Source organism: Piliocolobus tephrosceles, chromosome 1 (genome assembly GCF_002776525.5).
Source record: "Piliocolobus tephrosceles isolate RC106 chromosome 1, ASM277652v3, whole genome shotgun sequence".
Classification (NCBI taxonomy): domain Eukaryota; kingdom Metazoa; phylum Chordata; class Mammalia; order Primates; family Cercopithecidae; genus Piliocolobus; species Piliocolobus tephrosceles.
The window spans coordinates 112149156-112175540 of NC_045434.1; the positions used below are offsets into that span (position 1 = coordinate 112149156).

General features: G+C 41.1%; 1 protein-coding gene across 6 annotated transcripts in view; it reads left to right on the plus strand.

The window, feature by feature from the left end:
• Positions 1-26385, plus strand: part of CLCC1 (chloride channel CLIC like 1) — a 33227-nt gene that overhangs the window by 3733 nt on the left and 3109 nt on the right. For all 6 annotated transcript variants that reach the window (XM_023196240.1, XM_023196239.1, XM_023196244.1 and 3 more), the window contains exons 2-10: positions 8266-8395; positions 8785-8886; positions 10996-11103; positions 13371-13592; positions 13813-13953; positions 15916-16009; positions 17272-17369; positions 17635-17781; positions 19905-20246. In XM_023196240.1, coding sequence (XP_023052008.1) covers positions 8267-8395; positions 8785-8886; positions 10996-11103; positions 13371-13592; positions 13813-13953; positions 15916-16009; positions 17272-17369; positions 17635-17781; positions 19905-20246 — 1383 coding nt within the window. In that variant the 5' untranslated portion in view covers position 8266. The remainder of the gene's footprint in view (positions 1-8265; positions 8396-8784; positions 8887-10995; positions 11104-13370; positions 13593-13812; positions 13954-15915; positions 16010-17271; positions 17370-17634; positions 17782-19904; positions 20247-26385) is intronic.

The window sequence follows — 26385 nt, forward strand, 5'->3', positions numbered from 1 at the left end:
TCATTGCAACTTCAACATCCCTAGCTCAAGTGATCCTCTCACCTCAGCCTCTCCAAGTAGCTGGGAATATAGATGTGCGCCACCACACCCAGCTAAATTTTGTTTTAAGTTTTGTAGAGATGAAATCTCCCTAAGTTACCCAGGCTAGTATCAAACTCCTGGGCTCAAGTGATCCTCCTGCCTTGGCTTCCCAAAGTGCTGGAATTACAGGCGTGAGTCGCCACAACCAGCCAGAAACTATCGTTCTATATATTTTGTGAAGAGCTTTGGTTGTTCAGGCAGGAGGGTAAATCTGGTCCCTGTTACTCCATGTTGGCCAGAAATAGGAACTGGGGAAGTGTGTTGGAGTACAGAGTCCCCCCTTTACTCTTGGGGGATACATTCTAAGACCCCAGTAGATGCCTGAAACTTCAGATAGTACTGAACCTTATATATATTCTTTTTTTTTTTTTTTTTTTTGAGACAGAGTCTTGCTCTGCCGCCGCCCAGGCTGGAGTGCAGTGGCCGGCTCTCAGCTCACTGCAAGCTCTGCCTCCCGGGTTCACGCCATTCTCCTGTCTCAGCCTCCTGAGTAGCTGGGACTACAGGCGCCTGCCTCATCGCCCGGCTAGTTTTTTTTGTATTTTTTAGTAGAGACGGGGTTTCACTGTATTAGCCAGGATGGTCTTGATCTCCTGACCTTGTGATCCGCCCGTCTCGGCCTCCCAAAGTGCTGGGATTACAGGCTTGAGCCACCGCGCCCGGCCCCTTATATATATTCTATGTTATTTCCTATACATCTATACCTCTGCTAAAGTTTAATTTATCAGTTAGGCCCAGTAAGAGATTAACAGCAATAACTGATAAGATAGAAAAATTATAACAATACACAATAATAACAGTTATGTACTGTGGCTGGAATTTTTTCACTTTGAGGTGCGACAGCAAAACTAGCATGAATTTCTTTCTCCTCCTGTACAATTTCATAGATACAAGTTTTGTTCTTAACATAGATCTTAGCAACCTCATCATATGAGTTTTTTTTCTTTCTTTCTCTTTTCTTTAATTTTTTTTTTTTTCTTTTGAGATGGAGTCTCACTCTGTCACCCAGGCTGGAGTACAGTGGTGCGTTCTCAGCTCACTGCAACCTCTGTCTCCCAGGTTCAAGTGATTTTCCTGTCTCAGCCTGTCAAGTAGCTGGCATTACAGGTGTGTGCCACCATACCGGCTAATTTGCATATTTTAATTAATTAATTTATTTTAAGACAGTGTTTCACTCTTGTTGCCCAGGCTGGAGTGCAATGGTGCGATCTCGGCTCACCACAACCTCTGCCTCCTGGATTCAAGTGATTTTCCTGCCTCAGCCTCCCCAGTAACTGGAATTACAGGCATGTGCCACCACGCTCGGCTAATTTTGTATTTTTTTGTAGAGACAGGGTTTCTCCATGTTGGTCAGGCTGGTCTTGAGCTCCCGATCTCAGGTGATCCGCCCACCTCAGCCTCCCAAAGTGCTGGGATTATAGGCATGAGCCACTGCGCTTGGCCTATTTATTTATTTTTTGAGATGGAGTCTCGCTCTGTTGCCCTGGCTGGAGTGCAGTGGCGTCATCTTGGCTCACTGCGACCTCTGCCTCCTGGGTTTAAGCAATTCTCCTGCCTCAGCCTCCCAAGTAGCCAGGACTACAGGTGCCTACCACCATGCCTGGCTAATTTTTGTATTTTTAGTAGAGACAGGCTGTGTTTGCCACGCTGGTCTCGAACTCCTGGGCTCAAGTGATCTACTGGTCTCAGCCTCCCAAAGTGCTGGGATTACAGGCATGAGCCACTGCGCCCAGCCCTTTTTTTCTTTATTAAGTTGAGAACTTTCACTTTTTCACTTAAAGGAAGCACTTTATGGCTTTTCTTTGACATATCTGAATTGCCAGCATTGTCACTCCTGTGCTTTAGGACCCTTATTAAGTAAAGATTCCTTGAACACACACACTGAGATACCACAGCAGTCGATCTGATAACCCAGATGGATGCTAAATGACTGGAGTGTGACACCTACAGTGTGGACATCGTCCAGGTGGGATGGAATAGGACAGCAAGAGAGTTCCTCACACTGTCCGGAGCTGCACATAATTGAAAACTTAGGAACTGTTTACTTCTGGAATTTTCCATTTAATATTTTCAGACTGCAGTTGACTATGGGTAACTGAAACCTCAGAAAGCAAAACCATAGATGGGGGTACCACTGTAGAGTTACTGTGTCACTTTGATCCGAAACCTCCACCTGAATGATTCCTTTAACCGTCCCCGCTAGGCTTTCTCTGTTAAAGCTGCTGTGCCAAATCCAGGGGTCGGTTTGCTGCCCTCTGATCGCCTGACCTCTTAGCAGCATTCAACTTATTTGTCTGTTCTCTCCTCCTTTCTTCAGTTGGCTTCTGGAATTCCAGCCTCTCTTGGTTTTCTTCCTGCCTCATAGCACTCATTAGAAGTATCTCTTGCTGGTTCCTCCTCTTCTTTCTGATTCCCGAATGTTGGCTTGCCCTGGACTCAGTCTTTTGTCCTCATAATAGATCTTCTGGTGATCTTACCCAGTCCATCTCTTTTAAACCCCGTCTACATCCTGAGGGCTTTGAAATGCAGTCCCACTGCTCTCCTTAGCTTCATCCTGCATATTTACAATCTCTACTTGGACATCAGTGGACACCTCAGATTTACTATATCCAAACAAAAGTCTTGATCTTTCAGAACTTGCTGTCTTCCTCAGTCTTTTCTCTTCTCCCAGTTGGCCTGGCCACAAACCTAGAAATTGCGCCAAATCTTCACTTGTCCTTACCTACATCCAAATTTTCAGCAATTTCTGTAGTGTATTTCTGTATTAGAGTAGCAAGAGATGTTATAAGAAATAAACCCATGTATCAGGATATGCCATAAAGGAAATTAATTTTTGCTCACATGAAAGTGAAAAGCTATATTCCCACTTAGTGGGTGGCCTTCCAGGTGGGCCCAGGCGCCTGCATAGTTTGGCTGTCCTCCTCCAGGGCTCAGTGTCCTGGGCATTCCCAGGTTGGAAGAAGGCAGCTGGGAGGTGTTCATGGGCCAGACCTGGATGTGGTGCGTATCCCTTCTATCCGTTGCATTGGCTAGAACTTTACTATTATGCGGCCATACTTCACAAAGAGAGGCTGAGACATACAGTCAGCACTAAGCGCGAGGAGGAGGAAAACCTCCGACACACACACACACACACACACACACACACACACAGAGACAGTGCCCAGTATACAGTAGGTATTTGGTAAATGTTGAACAAATTAATGCTGAACTCCTTCCACAACCATATTCTCATTCTGAATTTCTATTTAAAATTAACATTACTGTTTTTGTTGTGGGTAGGCCGAGGTCTGTAGAATTGATCTTCAGAGTGTGCCACGTGTGTCCTTCCTGGTTTTGTTGCCAGCACTCTTTTAGGCCGAGCACCGCATCCTTCTTCTGCTTCAGCCTCTTTGTTGGATAATGAATCCTGGTTTTCCTCCTCCTCGCACTTAGTGCTAGTTTTTTATTTTGTTGTTGTTGTTTTTTTTTTTTAGAGACCGAGTTTTATGCTTTCCCCCAGGCTGGAGTGAAGTGGCACAATCTCGGCTCACTGCAACCTCCGTCCCCCAACCAGTTTCAAGTGATTCTCCTGCCTCAGCCTCCCAAGTAGCTGGGATTTACAGGTGCATGCCACCATGCCTGGCTAATTTTTTTTTTTTTGTAGTTTTAGTAGCGGCAGGGTTTCACCATGTTGGCCAGGCTAGTCTTGAATTCCTGACCTCGTGATTCACCTGCCTTGGCCTCCCAAAGTGCTGGGATTACAGTTGTGAGACACCGCGCCTGGCCTAGTACTAGTTTTATCTTCCTGCAGTGTGGCTCACATCCCTCTCTTTTTTTGAGGTGGAGTCTTGCTCTGTCACCCAGGCTGGAGTGCAGTGGCGTGATATCAGGTCACTTCAGCCTCTGCCTTCCAGGCTCAAGTGATTCAACTGCCTCTGAGTAGCTGAGATTATAGGTGCCCGCCACCACGCCCGGCTAATTTTTGTATTTTTAGCATAGGTGGGGTTTCACCATGTTGGCCAAGCTGGTCTCGAACTCCTGACCTCAAGTGATCCGCCCACCTCAGCTTCCCAAAGTGCTGGGATTACAGGTGTGATTCACTGCTCCCAGCTTTGGCTCCCATCCCTCGTGAGAGTTACAGCAGGTGAAGTTAGTCATAAGCTTTTTTCCTCAGCAGTGTCATCACCACCCACCCACCTCTACCTCTCACTGTATCCATCCTCCCAGTTGCAATTGCTGAAGCATACACTTTGCCCTCTATCTCTGCCTGTCCCATCTTGAGCACTTAACATGTTACCCCTACTTCAGATTCTCATTCCTGTGCAGTCTTTCCACTTTCTCTAGTTGATGTGCATTCTTTTTTTTTTTTTTTTTTTGAGATGGAGTTTTGCTGTTGTTGCCCAGGCTGGAGTGCAATGGCGCGATCTTGGCTCACCGCAACTTCCACCTCCCGGGTTCAAGCAGTTCTCCTGCCTCAGCCTCCCAAATAGCTGGGATTACAGGCATGCACCACCACTCCCAGCTAATTTTGTATTTTTAGTAGAGATGGGGCTTTTCCATTGTTGGTCAGGCTGGTCTCGAACTCCCCATCTCAGGTGATCCACCTGCTTTGGCCTTCCAAAGTGCTGGGATCACAGGCGTGAGCCGCTGTGCCTTGCCAGATGTGCTTTATCCTTTGAACCTCTAAAATCCTTGAGTCCTTGCTATGGCTTTATTTGCATTTGCTGCTTAACAAACATTTACTAAATATCTTTCACGTGCCAACCACTGGGCTGGGTGTTGAGGTTGGGGAGATAGAGGGACAAGATGGAGATGTGAGTGGGAAGGTGACCTCAGAGTTAGGTAAGATATTACCTTTCCCTAGAGAAGTTCACTCTTTAACAGTGGTTTTCTATCTTGGCTACACATAAGAATCACTTGGGGGGGCTTAAAAAAATTCCAGTGCCTGGGTCCTAATCCCAGAGATTCTGATTTAATTGTTTTGGGATATGGCCAAAACATTGGGAGTTTTCGAAGCTCCTTGGGTGATTCTAATAAGGAGCCAAGGTTGAGAGCCATTGAGCTAATGGAAGAGACAGACCGATAAATGGCTAATTTCATTGCTTCCAATGCCAGAAGAATATACAAGGCACATGGGGAACAGGAGTATTTAATTTAGCCTGGAGTTATTTTTATTGTACAACGAGACTGTAAGCTGTTTATGGATAGGGCCCAGGGCTTTGTCATCTTGGGGTTCTCTTGCCTGATTCTTGTATGTGGTAGATATGAGATAGGCCACCCAACAGAACTTTCTTCGATGATAAAAGTGGCCAAATGTTCTGTATCCACCCTGTCCAATATGGTAGCGACTACCTATATGTGGCTACTGAGTGCTTGAAATGTAGCTAGGGGGAATGAGGAACTGAATTTTTAATTTTGTTTAATATTAATTAAATAGCTACATAGAAGAGTTACTAAATGTTTAAATTATTTGACTATTTATGCAGGGGCTTAGATAAGGCAGGTTATTTTCTCTGAATGGTCTTGAAGTTTAGTCACTTCATTTGAATCGTAATTTCCCACCTTTCTTTTTTTTTTTTTTTTTAAGGTGGAGTCTCACTCTGTCACCCAGGCTGGAGTGCAGTGGTGTGATCTCAGCTCACTGCAACCTCTGCCTCCTAGGTTTAAGTGATTCTCCCACCTCAGCCTCCCAAGTAGCTGGGATTACAGGTACACACCACCATGCCCAGCTAAGTTTTTGTATTTTTTTTTTTTTTTTTTTGGAGACAGAGTCTCGCTCTGTCGCCCGGGCTGGAGTGCAGTGGCCGGATCTCAGCTCACTGCAAGCTCCGCCTCCCGGGTTCACTCCATTCTCCTGCCTCAGCCTCCCGTAGCTGGGACTACAGGCGCCCGCCACCTCGCCCGGCTAGTTCTTTGTATTTTTTAGTAGAGACGGGGTTTCACAGTGTTAGCCAGGATGGTCTCGATCTCCTGACCTCGTGATCCGCCCATCTCAGCCTCCCAAAGTGCTGGGATTACAGGCTTGAGCCACCGCGCCCGGCCAGTTTTTGTATTTTTAATGGAGACGGGGTTTCACCATGTTGGCCAGGCTGCTCTCGAACTCTGGGCCTCAAGTGATCCGTCCACCCTCCCACAGTGCTGGGATTACAGGCGTGAGGCACTGTACCTGGCAATTTCCCACTTTTCTTATTTATGATTTGTTAAAATGAAAAAAGACAGAGGGGGTCAGGTGTGGCGGCTCACGCTGTGCTCCTAGCACTTTGGGAGGCCAAGGCAGGTGGATCACCTGAGGTCGGGAGTTTGAGACTAGTCTGACCAACATGGAGAAACCCCATCTCTACTAAAAATTCAAAATTAGCTGGGCATTCCAGCTACTCAGGAGGCTGAAGCAGGAGAATCACTTGAACCTGGGAGGCGGAAGTTGCGATGAGCCAAGATTGCGCCATTGCACCCCAGCCTGGGCAAGAAGAGCGAAATTCCATCTCAAAAAAACAAAACAAAACAAAACTCCAGAAAACACGAGGAGGTTCGTTAAAATACCTGTTTTTAAATTGACTTTATTGAGCTATAAATCATACTATATAATCCGCCATTTAAAGTGTCCAGTTCCACCAGGCGCAGTGGCTCATGCCTGTAATCTCAGCACTTTGGGAGGCTGAGGTGGAAGGATAGCTTGAGCCCAGGAGTTTGAGACCACTCTGGGCAATATACTGAGACCTTATCTCTACAAAAAAGTTAATTAATTAAAAAAAATTAGCCAGGTGTGGTGGTACAAGCTTGTAGTCCCAGCTACTCAGGAGGCTGAGGTGGGCAGATCACTTGAGTCTGGGAGGGCGAGGCTGCAGTAAGCTGGGATTGTGCCACTTCACTCCAGCCTGGGAGACCCTCTCTCAAAAAAAAAAAAAAAAAAGTATACAATTCAATGGTTTTAGGTATACTTGCATGTATTTGCAACCATTATCACAATTTTAGAACATTTTTCATCGCCTCAAAAGGAAACCCTGTACCCTTTAGCTATTATACTCCCAAACTTTTAGCCTTAACCACCTGTTAATCTACTTTCTGTCTTAAAGCCTTGCCTATTCTGGACATTTCATATATATGTACTTATATGATGTGTGGTCTTTCATATCTGGTTTCTTTCATATAACATAACATTTTCAAGGTTCATCTATGTTGTAGCATGGTGTCAGTACTTCATCCCTTTTTATGGCTGAATAATATTCTGTTGCATGGCTGTATCACGTTTTATTTATTTATCAGTTGATGGAAATTTGTTTGTTGTTGTTGTTTCTGTGACGGGGTCCCACTCTGTCACCCAGGTTAGGGCGCAGTGGTGTGATCTTGGCTCACTGCAACCTCCGCCTCCCAGGCTCAAGTGATCCACCCACCTCAGCCTCCCAAGAGGCTGGGACCACAGGCTTGCACTACCACACCTGGCTAATTTTCTGGTTATTTTTTTCATTGCCTAGCCTGGTCTTGAGCTCCTTAGCTCAAGCGATCCACCCGCCCAAAGTGCTGGGATTACAGGCATGAGCCACCATACCTGGCCCTGTTGATAGAAATTTGGGTTTTTCCCACCTTTTGGCTGTTATGAAAAATGTGGCTATAAACATTCATGTACAAGTTTTTGTGTGGACATACATTTTCATTTCTCTTGAGTATATACCTAGGAATGGAATTGCTGGGCCATATGGAAAAATACCTGTTTTCTTATTTCAGTGAGCATATTATGCATACATGCATGTTTTTTATTTATGAACACCAATTGATTATTAATGTACCATCTTCCTTAGTTACTATTCAGAAAGTGTTAACTCTAGAAGGAAGTATTTTCATTACAAAACAATCTGGCTGGGTACAATGGCTCATGCCTATAATCCTAGCAGGGTGGGAGGATCACTTGAGGCCAGGGGTTTGAGACCAGCCTGGATAACATAGACCCTGTTTCTACTAAAAATTAAAAAAAAATTAGCCAGGTGTGGTGGCACACACCTGTAGTCCCAGCTAGCCAGGAGGATCCCCTGAGCCCAGGAGTTGGAGGATGCAGTTAGCTGTGATTGTATCACTGCACTCCAGCCTGGGCAATGGAGCAAGACCTTGTCTCTAAAATCATAATAATAATAAAACCCAAAACCCAATTTATTTAAAAAATAATTCTATTTCGTTATATATATTAAAAATTGTTTTTGCCTTATACAGGATGCTGTGTTCTTGGCTCCTTTGTGAATGTCTGTTGCTGGTAGCTGGTTATGCTCATGATGATGACTGGATTGACCCCACAGACATGCTTAACTATGACGCTGCTTCAGGAACAATGAGAAAATCGCAGGTATTAAAAAATATGTGCATGTGTGTGTAAGACCTTCTCAGTCCCATGATGGAAATAGTCTAGCTCTGTTGTTTTTCACAGAGCTATGAGGGTCATGGATCTATGATTAGCATAATTATGCAGAATATTTTCCTGACACTGTTAATCTAAAATTATTTCAAACCTAGCTGGTACTGAATTTGAATGTAAAGCCCTTGAAGTAGCAAAATAATATGATTTTAGTTCTTAGTGTGTACATTTGAAACTGTTTTTTTGTGGTTCAGTATAATTTAAGAATATAACATGCAGAGTCATGAAATGATGAAGTCAAAATCTTAGTCTTCATTAACCAAAGGCTGTTTTTCTAACTAAACTATAAAGAAATAAAATGTTTCTATACTCTGTTTTAGGCAAAATATGGTATTTCAGGGGAAAAGGATGTCAGTCCTGACTTGTCATATGCTGATGAAATATCAGAATGTTATCACAAACTTGATTCTTTAACTTATAAGGTTAGTTTTTTTCATTCATAAATTTTATATTTTTATATTATGTTAAATCGCTCTCTGCTGATATATTTGTGTTTCTAGTGTTTCCGTGTACCGTATGATTTTTATAGGTCAAATTTTTCTTTGGATACTCTAACCTTGGTTTCTCATTAGCTATTGTAGCTTTGGTTTTTCTAATAGTACCTTGTATTTTCCTGTAATAACATTGACATCTCTGTGTTTTAAGTATTTCTTTACCAGACTGCAGACTTCTTGGTGCAAGGAATACATTTCATTCATCTTAATTCTCTATCACCTATCACAGTGTTGAGGCATAGTAAACTCTCAAATGTAGCAAATGAAGAAATGTGTCTATTATTAGCTTATAAGCATAAGAGTTCCTCTTAAGAAGGATTATTATAGTTTAGTATGTAATAGTATTCATTCCTTCATTTATCCAATCTTCTTAAAAAAATGTAGCTAAAGAAGAGTTTACACAAAAATAAAGAAGTCAAGGGATGTGAATGGAGTCGTTTTTTGGTGTGGGAGCCACCCTCAGTTGGCTGCGTAGGCAGGGTGAACTGGTAGCAGTGTGGAGGTAAGGAGGTAAGCCCTGGAATGGAGATGGGGGGGTGTCAGTGAGATCTGTGGAGGCTACAGAACTCCAGCAATGCTGAAGGTCTGAAATGAGGCAGTGATGGGTTGAAGATAAGAGGCAGATACTAAACTTTTATGAGGTAGAATGGGTAAATGTTGGTGGCTTAGGGAAGGGGGGCAGTGTTAAGGGATAGGGAATTGCTAAAGAGTGAATGAGTCCCAGCTTGAGAGACTGGGAGAGTTTGTTCATTGAGATCCAGATAGAGCCCAGTAAGGTCTATACCCACTTGCTTGTGATTCTTACTAAACGCGAATATTGTCTCACCTGAGTGCTTGAGAAAATGCGCTTGGATAAAATTTGCTTGACTCCCATGATTTGAGGAAGCCACAAGAAAAAGAAAAGGAAAAAAAATTGCTTCACTTTGTGTATTATTACTGTATAGTGAGCTACACAAAAGTTTGGTTGCACAGCAAAAATGCGGAAATACCTTTTTACAGAATTTTTTTATTCCATTGTTTGTGACTGGTTTAAACGTTGTAAGAAACATGATTGGTAAAATGGAGTCTCAAATCCTTTCTTTTTTTTTTTTCCTAAGTTGTTTCTTTAAGGTTTAGAAAATAAACCGGTTTTACAAACCTTGCCTGAGAGCAAAGGAAACTGCTGCGTCCTTCTGTGTTCTCCCCTGCTCTGTGTGCTTCTTATTTTAAGTCGGTATGCTGCTCAGTTATTGTCGTGTTTATCCACTGGCATGCATTTCAGTGCTGAACTCGTGGTCCACACTCGGTTAAAAAATACAAGTTGATGATCACAAAGTTATTTTAATGTTTAAAAAATATCCACTACCGTCAGCGACTTGCCTCCTGGGTTGGTGGTGGCAGAGCTAAGTTCGTAGGAAGTCTGATCCGGTGTAGAATTGTGTGCTGAAGGTTTGCCATGTGGATGGTACCCTGGAGAAGCTGCCGTTCCTGCCTTCCTGAGCATTCCATAGCGCATGGGATGATTAATTGCTGATGAAATCATTAATGAAAGGCCAAAAGTCATATGCCCAGTGAAGAAATATTCTGTTGTGTCTTTCATTTCATCTTCTGGCTTCATCTTGTCTCTGTTTCTCTGTCCCTTTGTCTCTGTGTATTTATTCTGCTCTTCCCTCCTGCCCTTCCTTCCTTCTTTCTCTTGTTAAATTGTTGCTTTGGAATTAGAAAGAGGCAGATTGGTCCAGATGCTCTGCTTGTGGATCTCTGCCTCCTGGACTCATGATCTTTAGCTTTAAAGTTGTTGAAAGTCAGCAGAAAAACTGCCAGGTTAGGGCTAAGTACTGGATCTGGGCTCCTTGTTTGTTGCCTACTTGCCCTTTGCAAAGAGAACGTGGGGAGGCAGGCCAGCTCTGCACTGTAATGTATTATAGCTGATAAAATGCAAGCTTGATCAAAACAACTAGCTCCTTACCTTGATTTCAATGGCAGCACTAGGCTAGAAACTTAACCCTTACATTATACTTTGACTCTAACTAATGTTGAATGATTTTATGGTTACAGATTGATGAGTGCGAAAAGAAAAAGAGGGAAGACTATGAAAGTCAAAGCAATCCTGTTTTTAGGAGATACTTAAATAAGATTTTAATTGAAGCTGGAAAGCTTGGACTTGTGAGTATTTGATGGTGTGATACTAATCAGAATAGTGAATATTTTTATTCATTAATTTCAAATAATATAAAGAAGTGAAAGCATCATGATGCTTTTTAACAGAGACCACCTGACTGACTCTTTAACCAGAAGCTATTCATACAGGATTAAAGGCACTACTGTACTGCTTTGCAGTGGTCTGGTGGAAGATGAGCAGTGCAGACCGCTCTTTCTCCTTTAGTTTGTATGGATTTACTTACTCAGCTCTGTGCTCTGCTCCACCAGTTAATGGAGGTGAGGAGGTGGGGTGATAATTCTGTCCTGACCCTACTTCTTGTTTTCTCTCAGTATATGCTGAGAAAAAGAAAAATGTATTTTATGTAGTTTTTCTCCTTGTTGCTTACTGTGGTGAGTGCTGCTTTATAGACATATTGTTTATAATTATTGTTAAAATTTCCTTTTTTTTTTTTTTGAGACAGAGTCTCGCTCTGTTGTCCAGGCTGGAGTGCTGTGGTGCAATCTTGGCTCACTGCAACCTCTGCCTCCCAGGTTCAAACAATTCTCCCTGACTCAGCCTTCTGACTAGCTGGATTACAGGCACCTGCCACCATGCCTGGCTAATTTTTGTATTTTTAGTAGAGATGGGGTTTTGCCATGTTGGCCAGGCTGGTCTTGAACTCTTGACCTCAGGTGATCCGCTTGCCTTGACCTCCCAAAGTGCTGGGATTACAGATGTGAGCCACCGCACCCAGCCAAAATTTCTATTTTTAAGAAGTCACTGTTTTCACTTTGGGAAGTGAAAACTTCCCAGACTTAATGCATTAATTTAGTTCTGGCCGGGCGCGGTGGCTCAAGCCTGTAATCCCAGCACTTTGGGAGGCCGAGACGGGCGGATCACAAGGTCAGGAGATCGATACCATCCTGGCTAACACGGTGAAACCCCGTCTCTACTAAAATACAAAAAATTAGCCGGGCGTGTTGGCGGGCGCCTGTAGTCCCAGCTACTCGGGAGGCTGAGGCAGGAGAATGGCGTGAACCCGGGAGGCGGAGCTTGCAGTGAGCTGAGATCTGGCCACTGCACTCCAGCCTGGGTGACAGAGCGAGACTCCGTCTCAAAAAAAAAAAAAATTTAGTTTTAATTCACTTACCAAAGTGAAAACATCAAGAAAACGTGTAATTTAATAACTTATAACATTTAGAAAGCTCATTTAAAAGCTCATAGACTTTTTTTTCCCTATTGTGTATGCCACCAGAATTGATTTAGAGAGTCAGAGACCAGCCTTTGGTCTTGATCTGGCCATTAGCCCCACCTACCAGAAGTGGTCACAGGCAGAGCCCTGAAAATGAAAGGCCCTTGCATCAGCACAGTGTAGGCTGGCAAAACTTGCCATATACTCCATCTTCCTGGTAAGAAGTGACCAAAAGAAAAGGGAGTGTTAGATGAATAACAATGCTGCCTTATTCTGGAATTGTAGAAGCAGATGCTTTCTCAAATGTATACTCTGTAATTTGAGTCTTAAACAGCTGTGTACAGGGTGGAACAGAACCTGGATAAGGAAACAGATGGAAACAAAAATACCTAAGATGGAAATGCTTGAAAATACTTAGTTTCTGACTTTTTTTTTTTTTTTGAGACGAAGTCTTGCTCTGTTGCCCAGGCTGGAGTGCAGTGGCACAATCTTGGCTCAGTACTTGCTAATCGGTGTTTGAGGTGACTTTATAGATGATAACTACTATGAATAGCAAGAATCAACTGTATTTTAGTGAAATTTACAGTATCTTTTTTTGCACAGAGTTCTAGAATTTTTAAATGTTTTTCATGTGTATTGTCTTTGGTTTTCATGTTGGCCTGTGAAGACAGGTGGATATTATTATTATTGTTTTTAAGAGACAGGGTCTTACTCTGTCTCCCAGGCTGGAGTGCAGTGGTGTGCTCATAGCTTACTGTAGCCTTGAATCCGGGGCACAGACAATTCTTCTACCTCAGCCTCCCTAGTAGGCAGGAGCCAGGTGCACACCACTGCACACAGCTAATTGTTAGAATTTTTTGTAGAGATGGGGTCTCGCTTTGTTGCCCAGGCTGGTCTTGAAGTCCTGGCTTCAAGCTGTCCTCCCACCTTGGCCTGTCAAAGCACTAGGATTATAGGTGTGAGCCACCTCGCCCAGGCTATTAGACATATGAAATACTGCAAACTAATATTTAGTTCCAAATTGGCTTTTGTCTTAAAATGGTTCACCAAGTAGTAATAAAATTCTCTATTGTTTGTTTTTTGGTAAATTTAATTTAGCCTGATGAAAACAAAGGCGATATGCATTATGATGCCGAGATTATCCTTAAAAGAGAAACGTTGTTAGAAATACAGAAGTTTCTCAGTGGAGAAGACTGGAAGCCAGGTGCCTTGGATGATGCACTAAGTGATATTTTAATTAATTTTAAGTTTCATGATTTTGAAACATGGAAGTGGCGATTTGAAGATTCCTTTGGAGTGGATCCATACAATGTGTTAATGGTAAGATGGGATGAGGGCAAGGGCAACATTATTAAGTTTCCTTTTTAAAATACTTTCCAAACTCCACCATAAATATATTAAGAACCTGTACTAGGTCACTCATGCCTTATTGATGAACAAGCCTCAAAATTGTAGAAATGATTTTGTGCATTTGAGTCCAGTTCTTTTTAGCTGCCCTGAGTGTTTTTGGTGGCTGATTTCTGCTTCTCTCTGTTTTAAGGTACTTCTTTGTCTGCTCTGCATCGTGGTTTTAGTGGCTACCGAGCTGTGGACATATGTACGCTGGTACACTCAGTTGAGACGTGTTTTAATCATCAGCTTTCTGTTCAGTCTGGGATGGAATTGGATGTACTTATATAAGGTATTACATGGATGAAGGGTTTTACAATTTTAACACATTTATTCACAATGAAAGAAGACTAATCTGTTGAAAGCAGTCTTGCTTTGGATATAGGTTGGAGGCAGTGACTAGAGGTGGTCCACGCTGGGGAGGAATTAAATGGACAATTCTTAGCTGACTGTTTTTTGATTCCTTGACCAGTTAGTGGGTTAAAAAGTTCAGTCCTAATTTTCATAACCCAGTTACTGTTAACATTTGGGCATGTAAGTCACAATAAAGCTAGGTGGGTTGGGCATGGTGGCTAATACCTGTAATCCCAGCACTTTGGGAGGCTGAGGTGGGCAGATCACTTGGTCAGGAGTTCAAGACTAGCCTGGTCAACATGGTGAAACCCCATCCTTACTAAAAATACAAAAATTAGCCGGGCCTGGTGGCGTGTGCCTGTAGTCCCAGCTACTCAGCAGGCTGAGGCAGGAGAATTGCTTGAACCTGGGAGGTTGCAGTGAGCCAAGATCGTGCCGCTGCACTCCAGCCTGGGCCACAGAGTGAGGTCCATCTCGAAAAAAGGAAGGAGAAAAAAAAAGAATAAAGCTAGGTGGATACATTTAAAAATTCTCATGTGGGTAATTTAGGGTATGTCATTCTATTCTTTGCTGGAAATGATACCAGAATACTATCTTTTAAAAATTAGCTTATTTTTTGAGTAAGTGTTATGTTCATGGCAGAGAATGTAGAAAAGACAGATAAAAGGAATTAATTTTTAAAATCACCTATAATTTTAACACCTAGAGAAAACCTGTCAGTAGTTTGAGGTATTTCTTCCTAGTTTTTTCTAGATTTTAATTATCTTTCAAAGTTGGGATCATACTGTATATAGAAATTTGAAAGGACCACTACTATTCCCATCAACATAGCATAATCATTGAAAGAAAATTTTAGATCTGTCTAGCAGAGTGAGTCAAGTAGCCAGTGACTTCAATGACTTCATCTGGTTAAAGCATTATGACATTTCTTTAACCTTTTGCTCTTAAGTATTATAGTATCTAGAACTAATTATTTACAAATTAAACACAGATTCTATGTGGAAGGAAAGTTTGTTGAGTATTGTCACTTCAATGATTGTATATTGGTCATCGTGCTGGAAATTATCCAGTGCAAAATAGGATATCATCAACTGTAAAAGAAAATGAGAAGTAGTCATTTAATTTTTATGGCTAGAACTCGTTGTTGTTGTTGTTGTTGTTTTTGAGACCGTCTCACTCTGTCCCCCAGGCTGGAGTGCAGTAGCGAAATCTTGGCTCAGTGCAACCTCTGCCTCCTGGGTTCAAGCGATTCTCCTACTTCAGCCTCCTGAGTATCTGGGACTACAGGCCGTTGCCATCATGCCCGGCTGAACTAATTTTTAAAAACATTATTTTTAGTAAAGTTTTCCTTTTTCATTATAATTACTTACAGAGAACGCAATTGTAGTTAGTGCTTTATGCTTGCTTGTTGCATTAAGGCTGTACTTTTCCATGAACTGGAAATAGCTACTCTTTACAAATAATATGTTTTCCTATAATCCCAGCACTTTGGGAGGCTGAGGTGGGCGGATCACTTGAGGTCAGGAGTTTGAGACCAGCCTGGCCAACATGATGAAACCCCGTCTCTACTAAAAACACAAAAATTAGCTGGGCATGGTGGCGGGCACCTTTAATCCCAGCTACTTGGGAAGCTGAGGCAGGAGAATCGCTTGAACCTGGGAGGTAGTGGTTGCAGTGAGTAGAGATCGTGCCACTACACGCCAGCCTGGGCCACAGAGCGAGACTCCATCTCAGGAAAAAGAGAGAAAATCGTAATAATATGTATTTTTTAAATTAAAACCTTTATAACAGTCTGGTTTGGATGAATGGTAAAGACACTCTTTGAATGAAGGTCTTTTGGATGTGTAGGCCTAACCTTCATGGTAACGGCCTCTCCTGGTTCCCTTTTGGTTTTGGTCAGCTAGCTTTTGCACAGCATCAGGCCGAAGTCGCCAAGATGGAGCCATTAAACAATGTGTGTGCTGAGAAGATGGACTGGACTGGAAGTATCTGGGGTAAGGTGTTTGTGCACTTGTCCTTATTTTGATAGAAATTCTGAGAATGAGAGAACATAGAACAAAGAGAATGATAAAATAACAGAGGAGGCTTTCCATGACTGAATCTTTAATATCAGAAGAACATGCAAGAAGCATTTGAGGTTTAAAACCAGTGACTTTTTATGCTCATCTAAAGTCACAGGGAAGGAATAGAAGTTGTATATATGTTAGCTCTGATATTATCTGTCTTCCTTCATAAGACTGTGTGAAGGATCCTATGCTCGCTTTTGTTTATCTCGTCCTTTGCACAGTGTCTGGCATATTCTCAATAGAAGTTTATTAAACAAGTGAATGAGTGTATATATGAATTAATATCCATCTTAAATTTAATGGCCTTATATTGACTTGTGAAATTTTATGTTGTAGCTTTACTTTTTTTTTTTAACTCTGGGAAAGATTAGTTTTTTAATTCTTTCACATTTTATAAACATTCTCATGAATGTTCACTACCTTTGGTTGTGTATATCTAGCAATGGGGATGGTTTAATAATGTTCTAAGGCATTTTATAAATGCAAGTCCATGACTGATACAGAATTCTGCAGATGGGTTCCAAAATACATGTTTCTTAAAAAGTTGTGGGAACTAAACCAATTCAGCCTTGCTTCCTGGCTTCAGTGGACAGTGAAATGCATCCTCTAGCTTGGGCTAGTTTGCCAATGCATATAAGCCTGATTTGGAAAAATTAGAACTAATATTCTACTTTATTTTGTAAACTCCGTAAAGAACTGACTTTTTAAATAAAAAATTTATGGAGGTAATTGTGGATTCACATAGTAAGAAATACTACAGAGAGGGCCGGTGTACTCTTTCCCCATTTTCCTCCAATGGTAACATCTTGCACAGCTTTAATAGTACAATATCAGAGTCAGGATATTGACTTTGATACAATCCACCAATCTTATTTTGACTTCCCATTTTACCCGTACTCATTTGTGTTTGTGAAGCATTGCTTTTAAAGTGTTTACCTTTTAGACATTTTTATAAAATACAATTTTTTATCTGCATAAAACACGTATAATTTGAATGGATTTTTAAGACATGATTTTGGACATAAGATGAAAAATTAAAAAATCAGCATTACAGGGAGTCTACTTAAAACAAGATAATTTAAAACTGATTGGTGGGTGGTCAGGGGGTCAAAACCAAAGTAGTATCTTGTTTGGGAATGAAATGCAACATTAAAAGAAATGATCAGTGTTTTGTCTGTTTCTCTAAACAGAATGGTTTAGAAGTTCATGGACCTATAAGGATGACCCATGCCAAAAATACTATGAGCTCTTACTAGTCAACCCTATTTGGTTGGTCCCACCAACAAAGGTATCGCATGTATTTTGTAAAAATTACTTACAGTCAGTCAGAAATCCCTTGTATTTTAAAGAAATTTCGTGTTTGAGTCATTTTGCAAATAAGCCTTTGTCCAACAAAAAATACTATTGCACAGTGATTTTTCACATTAAAAATGGCACAACAGCATCTTAATTCATGTAACATACTTTCAGCCTCAGTGCACAATGAATTTTGATTCATTCTGTACCTTAGCCCTGTGAGGAGAAAATTAAGTTGCTTTTCTCTCTTGTTTTAGGCACTTGCAGTTACATTCACCACATTTGTAACGGAGCCATTGAAGCACATTGGAAAAGGAACTGGGGAATTCATTAAAGCACTCATGAAGGAAATTCCAGCGCTGCTTCATCTTCCAGTGCTGATAATTATGGCATTAGCCATCCTGGTTAGTATTAATATATTAGCACTGTCGGGCCAGGCGCGGTGGCTCACGCCTGGAATACCAGCACTTTGGGAGGCCGAGGCAGGCGGATCACAAGGTCAGGAGATCGAGACCATCCTGGCTAACATGGTGAAACCCCGTCTCTATTAAAAAAATACAAAAAATTAGTCGGGCGTGGTGGCGGGCATCTGTAGTTCCAGCTACTCGGGAGACTGAGGCAGGAGAATGGCGTGAACCTGGGAGGTGGAGCTTGCAGTGAGTGGAGATCACACCACTGCATTCCAGCCTAGGTGACAGCGCGAGACTCTGTCTCAAAAAAAAAAAAAAAAAGAAAAAGAAAAAAAAAATATATAAAAGCACTGTCAGTATTTAGCAAGATTTATATTAAATCTTAGTGTTAATATATTAATACTGGTTAGTATTAGCACTGTCAATATTTAGCAAGATTTACAGAAAAAAAGGCAATGCTGAACTTACTGGGCTTCTTTGATGTTGTAAATCAGGCTAAGTCATGCTTAATGAGAAGGTGATTTTTAAGTGATACAGATTTTTTTTCCTCCCCTCCGCCCCTCTAAATGATACAGATATATTATACTTACTTGTATATTTTTCTAATCAAGAAAGTAGTTCTCTAGTTTGATTGCATATGTCGTAGCAGTGATTTAGAATAATAACCTCTTTTTAAATTTGTCCTTTAACCTTGGTGAATTAATATACAGGAAATAGGAAGTTGATTACTGTCTCCTTGAGAAAGGGGGCCTTCTTATTTCTAGTCTGAGTTTTTGCAGCAGTGAGAAGGGAAGAGCATTGAGTTTGACACAGAACCAGAAAGGGATGTGGAAGAACGTGGGTATGCTGAGAAAGAGGTTGGGGATCCAGGAGCAGACATTAAGAAGAAATATTACTCGTCATTCATCCATGGTCTATTCAGTGTTTTTTGTTATCGATTTTTTAGCTGTTACCCAAGTAAAGTGGTTGTTGCATGAAACCAAAAACTTAGATGAGCCGAGGGAAATTCTCTTCCCTAAGGATACAAGATTCACTATCTCTATTCACTTTGAAATCGTTTCTTTTTTGTTTTTGTTTTTTGGCTTGTGATTACAGGATTATGTGGTTGGCAGGTATTTTTTTGTTAGGTGACATTAGTTCTATAGTCGTAGTATAGTCTTGGAAACTGAAATTATCAGCAGAGTCTTCACCATCTATTTTTGTTTCATGTGCTCCCTAAGGAAAGTTATGCTCTTTGACTTTGGCTGCTTCTGTCTTCAAATAGTAGTGTTTGAAAAAGTAGTATAGAAATTTTCAAAGTTTCTGTTCTCCTTTGCAGTCTTAAAAATTGAAGCCCACAAACAGCTATTACTTAAGGTGATTATATTTATTGATATTTACATATTAGGAGTTAAAACAAATTTAAAACATACGAGTACTGTACACGCAGGCAGGCATCTCCTGAGTCCGAGTGAGGCTGTCACTCTAGCGTCTGGAATGTTCCATTGCACACTCAGGAGGGGGCAGTGAAAAAGACAAATAATAATGTCTTTGTATTATGAAAAGTTTTGATCTCATAGATCCCCTGAAAGTCTCAGGTTTTCCCCCCAGGGGTCTCTGAGCCACACTGTCAGGAACTGCTGCCTACTTTTTCCCATGGAATGTGAATCAAAACCTGTTGAATTTTAGCTGTAACTTAAGCCTAGTTTGTATTTGTAAAAAGTAAAGGTACAGGAGATGGTTTACATAATGATATACAACTTTAAATATTTTCAGCATTTACCTTGTATGATGGGCATGAATCTAGAAACATGAATAATTATCAGACTAGAAACTTCTAATTTAAATACCTAGGCTTCAGCCTGCCATTGTTATAGTTCAATCAAAATGTGTCTAGCTGATTAAAATGTCTACTGAATACTCAGTGATTTATTAAGTTTTATTGGCCACTTTGGCCTTGTATTAATCTAAAGTAGAGGTCTCTAATGAAAAAAAGTCAAATTAACATGTTTATGTTTATAAATGCCACAAGTAAGTTAAATTACATAATTTTGTTAGCACTCTGAATAAAATGCCTCATAACTTTTTTGTAAGTTAGCCATTAAGTCCTCAGGAAAATGTATTTCTTTTCCTTACAGAGTTTCTGCTATGGTGCTGGCAAATCAGTTCATGTGCTGAGACATATAGGCGGTCCTGAGAGAGAACCTCCCCTGGCACTTCGGCCACGGGATAGAAGACGGCAGGAGGAAATTGATTATAGACCTGATGGTGGGGCAGGTGATGCAGAGTTCTATTATAGGGGCCAAACTGGCCCCATTGAGCAAGGCCCTTATGCTAAAACGTATGAGGGTAGAAGAGAGACTTTGAGAGAGAGAGATGTTGACTTGAGATTTCAGACTGGCAACAAGAGCCCTGAAGTGCTCCGGGCATTTGATATACCAGATGCAGAGGCACGAGAGCATCCCACGGTGGTACCTGGTGTAAGTCAGCAACTGTTTTATTCTGCTGTCCCTTCATTACTGGTTCTGAATGCTTCTGGAAGAGTTCTGATTGTTTTTACTCTTCCCTTCACCCTTAATTATATCATGAGTGATATAGTCACTCTCTGTCTCCCCTTTCTGGTCAAAAGTTAGTTCAGCTTCCTCAGAAGAAATAAAATTAGATTTAACTTTCATGGAAAATACAATTTAACAGTAGTTTGTTAGAACAGATGGTAATTCATACGAACCTTCATAGGAAGCCAGCATGTGAGCATGACAGAAATTTCTATCTTTGAAGAGATCAGAGAGGAGGCATCACTGAAGGCCCGGAGCTCTAGGGAAGGCGCCGTAGGGCCCTAAAGGATTCCTAAAGGATGGAAGAGTGGGCTGGGGCCAGGGATCAAAAACATTGCTTCCCCAAATCTGCGGTGTCATTGGCTGGCTAGACTATACTTTTTACCTGTAGAATGGTGAGAAGTGTTTCACCATTATCAGTCTTTTAAAGGGACATTTCCATTCCTGTTTGAGGGAAGAATCTGTATTGTCATTTGAAATGTTTAAGTTGCAGCTGTTAAACCTTTGAAAAGTTATGAACGTAATAGAATCTGGGAAATTATAGAATCCCTTCTCATAGAGTTCATACAAAAATAAACACATCTACATGTATCTAGAAAACCTTAAGATGGACCAGGTGCGGTGGCTCACGCCTGTAATACCAGCACTTTGGGAGGCCAAGGCAAGCGGATCACTTTAGGTCTGCAGTTCAAGACTAGCCTGGCCAACATGGCAAAACCCCATCTCTACTAAAAATACAAAAAAATTAGCCAGGCATTATGTGGTGCGCACCTGTAATCCCAGCTACTTGGGAGGCTGAGGCAGGAGAATTGCTTGATTCCAAAGGGTGGAGGTTGCAGTGAACCAAGATTGTGCCATTGCACTCCAGTCTGGGTGACAGAGTAAGACACGGTCTCAAAAAAAAAAAAACCAAACCAAAACAAACAAAAAAACAAGACCTTAAGATGCTCCTTCCAGCTTTTATAGTTAATAATTACCTGTCGTCTATCTCAGAAGTCTTCCAGTGACTTCCTGTCTCACTTAAGGGGAAAGCCAGTTATCACAGTGGCCTAGAAGCCTCCTTGGTCTCCCCTTCCCCCACATCCACTACCTCTCTGGTCACCTCTTCTTCCTCCATGCTCACTCTCCTTCAGCCACAAGGGCTCCTGACTGTTCCTTGAACTGAGAGCCTTTGTACTTCCTGTTCATTTGCTCTACGGTATTCATTCATATATCATACGGTTACTGTCTTCAGGCCTTTACTCATTTTTATTATTTTTGGAGACAAGGTCTCACTCTGTGGTCAAGGCGGGGATGCAGTGATCATAGCTCATTGCAGCCTCAAAATCCTGGGCTCAAGCAATTCTTTTGCCTCAGCCTTCCTAGTAACTAGGACTATAGGCATATACCACCATGCCTGGCTAATATTTTTTATTTTTTGTAGAGATGGGGTCTTGCTGTTACCCAGGCTGGTCTCAAACTCCTGGTCTCAAGCAATCTTCTCACCTTGGTCTCCCAAAGTTATGGGATTACAGGTGTGAGCCACCATGCCTAGCCATATCATGCTTTATTTATTTATTTATTTATTATTATACTTTAAGTTCTAGGGTACATGTGCACAATGTGCAGGTTTGTTACATATGTATACGTGTGCCATGTTGGTGTGCTGTACCCATTAACTCATCATTTACATTAGGTATATCTCCTAATGCTATCCCTTCCCCCTCCCCCCACCCTACGACAGGCCCCAGTGTGTGATGTTCCCCTTCCTGTGCACAAGTGGTCTCATGGTTCAATTCCCACCTATGAGTGAGAACATGTGGTGTTTGGTTTTCTGTTCTTGTGATAGTTGGCTGAGAATGATGGTTCCCAGCTGCATCCATGTCCCTACAAAGGACATGAACTCATCCTTTTTTATGGCTGCATAGTAGTCCATGGTGTATATGTGCCACATTTTCTTAATCCAGTTCTGTCATTGATGGTCATTTGGGTTGGTTCCAAGTCTTTGCTATTGTGAATAGTGCCACAATAAACATACGTGTGCATGTGTCTTTATAGCAGCATGGCTTATAATCCTTTGGGTATATACCCAGTAATGGGATGGCTGGGTCAAATGGTATTTCTAGTTCTAGATCCTTGAGGAATCACCACACTGTCTTCCACAATGGTTGAAGTAGTTTACAGTCCCACCAACAGTGTAAAAGTGTTCCTATTTCTCCACATCCTCTCCAGCACCTGTTGTTTCCTGCCTTTTTAATGATTGCCATTCTAACTGGTGTGAGATGATATCTCATTGTGGTTTTGATTTGCATTTCTCTGATGGCCAGTGATGATGAGCATTTTTTCATGTGTGTGTTGGTTGCATAAATGTCTTCTTTTGAGAAGTGTCTGTTCATATCCTTTGCCCACTTTTTGATGGGGTTGTTTTTTTCTTCTAAATTTGTTTGAGTTCTTTGTAGGTTCTGTATATTGGCCCTTCTCAGATAAGTAGATTGCAAAATTTTTCTCCCATTCTGTAGGCTGCCTGTTCACTCTGATGGTAGTTTCTTTTGCTGTGCAGAAGCTCTTTAGTTTAATTAGATCCCATTTGTCAATTTTGGCTTTTGTTGCCATTGCTTTTGGTGTTTTAGACATGAAGTCCTTGCCCATGCCTAAGTCCTGAATGGTACTGCCTAGGTTTTCTTCTAGAGTTTTTTATGGCTTTAGGTCTAACATTTAAGTATCTAATCCATCTTGAATTACTTTTTGTATAAGGTGTAAGGAAGGGATCCAGTTTCAGCTTTCTACATATGGCTAGCCAGTTTTCCCAGTACCATTTATTAAATAGGGAATCCTTTCCCCATTTCTTGTTTTTGTCAGGTTTGTCAAAGATCAGATGGTTGTAGATGTGTGGTATTATTTCTGAGGGCTCTGTTCTGTTCCATTGGTCTGTATCTCTGTTTTGGTACCAGTACCATGCTGTTTTGGTTACTGTAGCCTTGTAGTATAGTTTGAAGTCAGATAGCATGATGCCTCCAGCTTTGTTCTTTTGGCTTAGGATTGTCTTGGCAATGCGGGCTCTTTTTTGGTTCCATATGAACTTTAAAGTTGTTTTTTTCCAATTCTCTGAAGAAAGTCATTGGTAGCTTAATGGAGTTCGCACTGAATCTGTAAATTCCCTTGGGCAGTATGACCATTTTCACAATATTGATTCTTCCTATCCATGAGCATGGAATGTTCTTCCATTTGTTTGTGTCCTCTTTTATTTCATTGAGCAGTGATTTGTAGTGGTCCTTCACATACCTTGTAAGTTGTATTCCTAGGTATTTTATTCTGTTTGAAGCAATTGTGAATAGGAGTTCACTCATGATTTGGCTGTTATTGGTGTGTAAGAATGCTTGTGATTTTTGCACATTGATTTTGTATCCTGAGACTGCTGAAGTTGCTTATCAGCTTAAGGAGATTTTGGGCTGAGACAATGGGGTTTTCTAAATATACAACCATGTCATCTGCAAACAGGGACAATTTGACTTCCTCGTTTCCTAATTAAATACACTTTCTTTCTTTCTCCTGCCTGATTGCCCCGGCCAGCACTTCCAACACTATGTTGAATAGGAGTGGTGAGAGAGGGCATCCCTGTCTTGTGCCAGTTTTCAAAGGGAATGCTTCCAGTTTTTGCCCATTCAGTATGATATTGGCTATGGGTTTGTCATAAATAGCTCTTATTATTTTGAAGGGCTGTTGAATTTTGTCAAAGGCCTCTTCAGCATCTATTGAGATAATCATGTGGTTTTTGTCTTTGGTTCTGTTTATATGCTGGATTACGTTTATTGATTTGCGTATGTTGAACCAGCCTTGCATCACAGGGATGAAGTCTGCTTGATCATGGTGGATAAGCTTTTTGATGTGCTGCTGGATTCGGTTTGCCAGTATTTTATTGAGGATTTTTGCATTGATGTTCATCAGGGATACTGGTCTAAAATTCTCTTTTTTTGTTGTGTCTCTGCCAGGCTTTGGTATCAGGATGATGTTGGCCTCATAAAATGAGTTAGGGAGGATTCCCTCTTTTTCTATTGATTGGAATAGTTTCAGAAGGAATGGTACCAGCTCCTCTTTGTACCTCTGGTAGAATTCGGCTGTGAATCTGTCTGGTCCTGGACTTTTTTTGGTTGGTAGGCTATTATTGCCTCAATTTCAGAGCCCATTATTGGTCTATTCAGGGATTCAACTTCTTCCTGGTTTAGTCTTGGGAGCGTGTATGTGTCCAGGAATTTATCCATTTCTTCTAGGTTTTCTAATTTATTTGCGTAGAGGTGTTTATAGTATTCTCTGATGGTAGTTTGTATTTCTGTGGGGTCGGTGGTGATATCCCCTTTATCATTTTTTATTGCATCGATTTGATTCTTCTCTCTTCTTTATTAGTCTTGCTAGTAGTCTATCAATTTTGTTGATCTTTTCAAAAAACCAGCTCCTGGATTCATTGATTTTTTTGAAAGGTTTTTTTGTATCTCTATCTCCTTCAGTTCTGCTCTGATCTTAGTTATTTCTTGCCTTCTGCTAGCTTTTGAATGTGTTTGCTCTTGCTTCTCTAGTTCTTTTAATTGTGATGTTAGGGTGTCAGTATTAGATTTTTCCTGCTTTCTCTTGTGGGCATTTAGTGCTATAAATTTCCCTCTACACACTGCTTTAAATGTGTCCCAGAGATTCTGGTATGTTGTATCTTTGTTCTCATTGGTTTCAAAGAACATCTTTATTTCTGCCTTCATTTCGTTATGTACCCAGTAGTCATGCAGGAGCAGGTTGTTCAGTTTCCATGTAGTTGAGTGGTTTTGAGTGAGTTTCTTAATGCTGAGTTCTAGTTTGATTGCACTGTGGTCTGAGAGACAGTCTGTTATAATTTCTGTTCTTTTACGTTTACTGAGGAGTGCTTTTTTTCCAACTATGTGGCCAATTTTGGAATAAGTGTGATGTGGTGCTGAGAAGAATGTATATTCTGTTGATTTGGGGTGGAGAGTTCTGCAGATGTCTATTAGGTCCGCTTGGTGCAGAGATGAGTTCAATTCCTGGATATCCTTGTTAACTTTCTGTCTTGTTGATCTAATGTTGACAGTGGCGTGTTCAAGTCTCCCATTATTATTATGTGGGAGTCTAAGTCTCTTTGTAAGTCTCTAAGGACTTGCTTTATGAATCTGGGTGCTCTTGTATTGGGTGCATATATATTTAGGATAGTTAGCTCTCCTTGTTGAATTGATCCCTTTACCATTATGTAATGGCCTTGTCTCTTCTCATCTTTGCTGGTTTAAAGTCTGTTTTATCAGAGACTAGGATTGCAACCCCTCCCTTTTTTTTGTTTTCCATTTGCTTGGTAGATCTTCCTCCATCCCTTTATTTTGAGCCTATGTGTGCCTCTGCACGTAAGATGGGTCTCCTGAATACAGCACACTGATGGGTCCTGACTCTTTATCCAGTTTGCCGGTCTGTGTCTTTTAACTGGAGCATTTAGCCCATTTACATTTAAGGTTAATATTGTTATGTGTGAACTTGATCCTGTCATTATGATGTTAGCTGGTTATTTTGCTTGTTGGTTGATGCAGTTTCTTCCTAGCATCGATGGTCTTTACATTTTGGCATGTTTTTGCAGTGGCTGGTACTGTTTGTTCCTTTCCATGTTTAGTGCTTCCTTCAGGAGCTCTTGTAGAGCAGGCCTGGTGGTGACGAAATCTCTCAGCATTTGCTTGTCTGTAAAGGATTTTATTTCTCCTTCACTTACGAAACTTTAAGTTTGGCTGGATGCCATATCACATTTTCAGACCACCCTGATTTAAACTATAATTTGACCCTACCAGCCCACCCCACATTCAGCAGTCATCTCTTCTCTGCTTTTTTTACATACTCTTTAATTCAACATATATATCATACTTTTATGATTTTCTTTTAACCTAAATATAAGTTCCAATGAGAACAGTTTTATGTATTTTGTTCCTGCTGTATCCCTAACACCTAGAACTTAATATATGCTCAATAAATATTTGTCAAATGAATTATTCTCACCAGGCAAGAGAAGTTAACAATACTGATGACCAATTCTCTTGACCCCTTCTAAAGA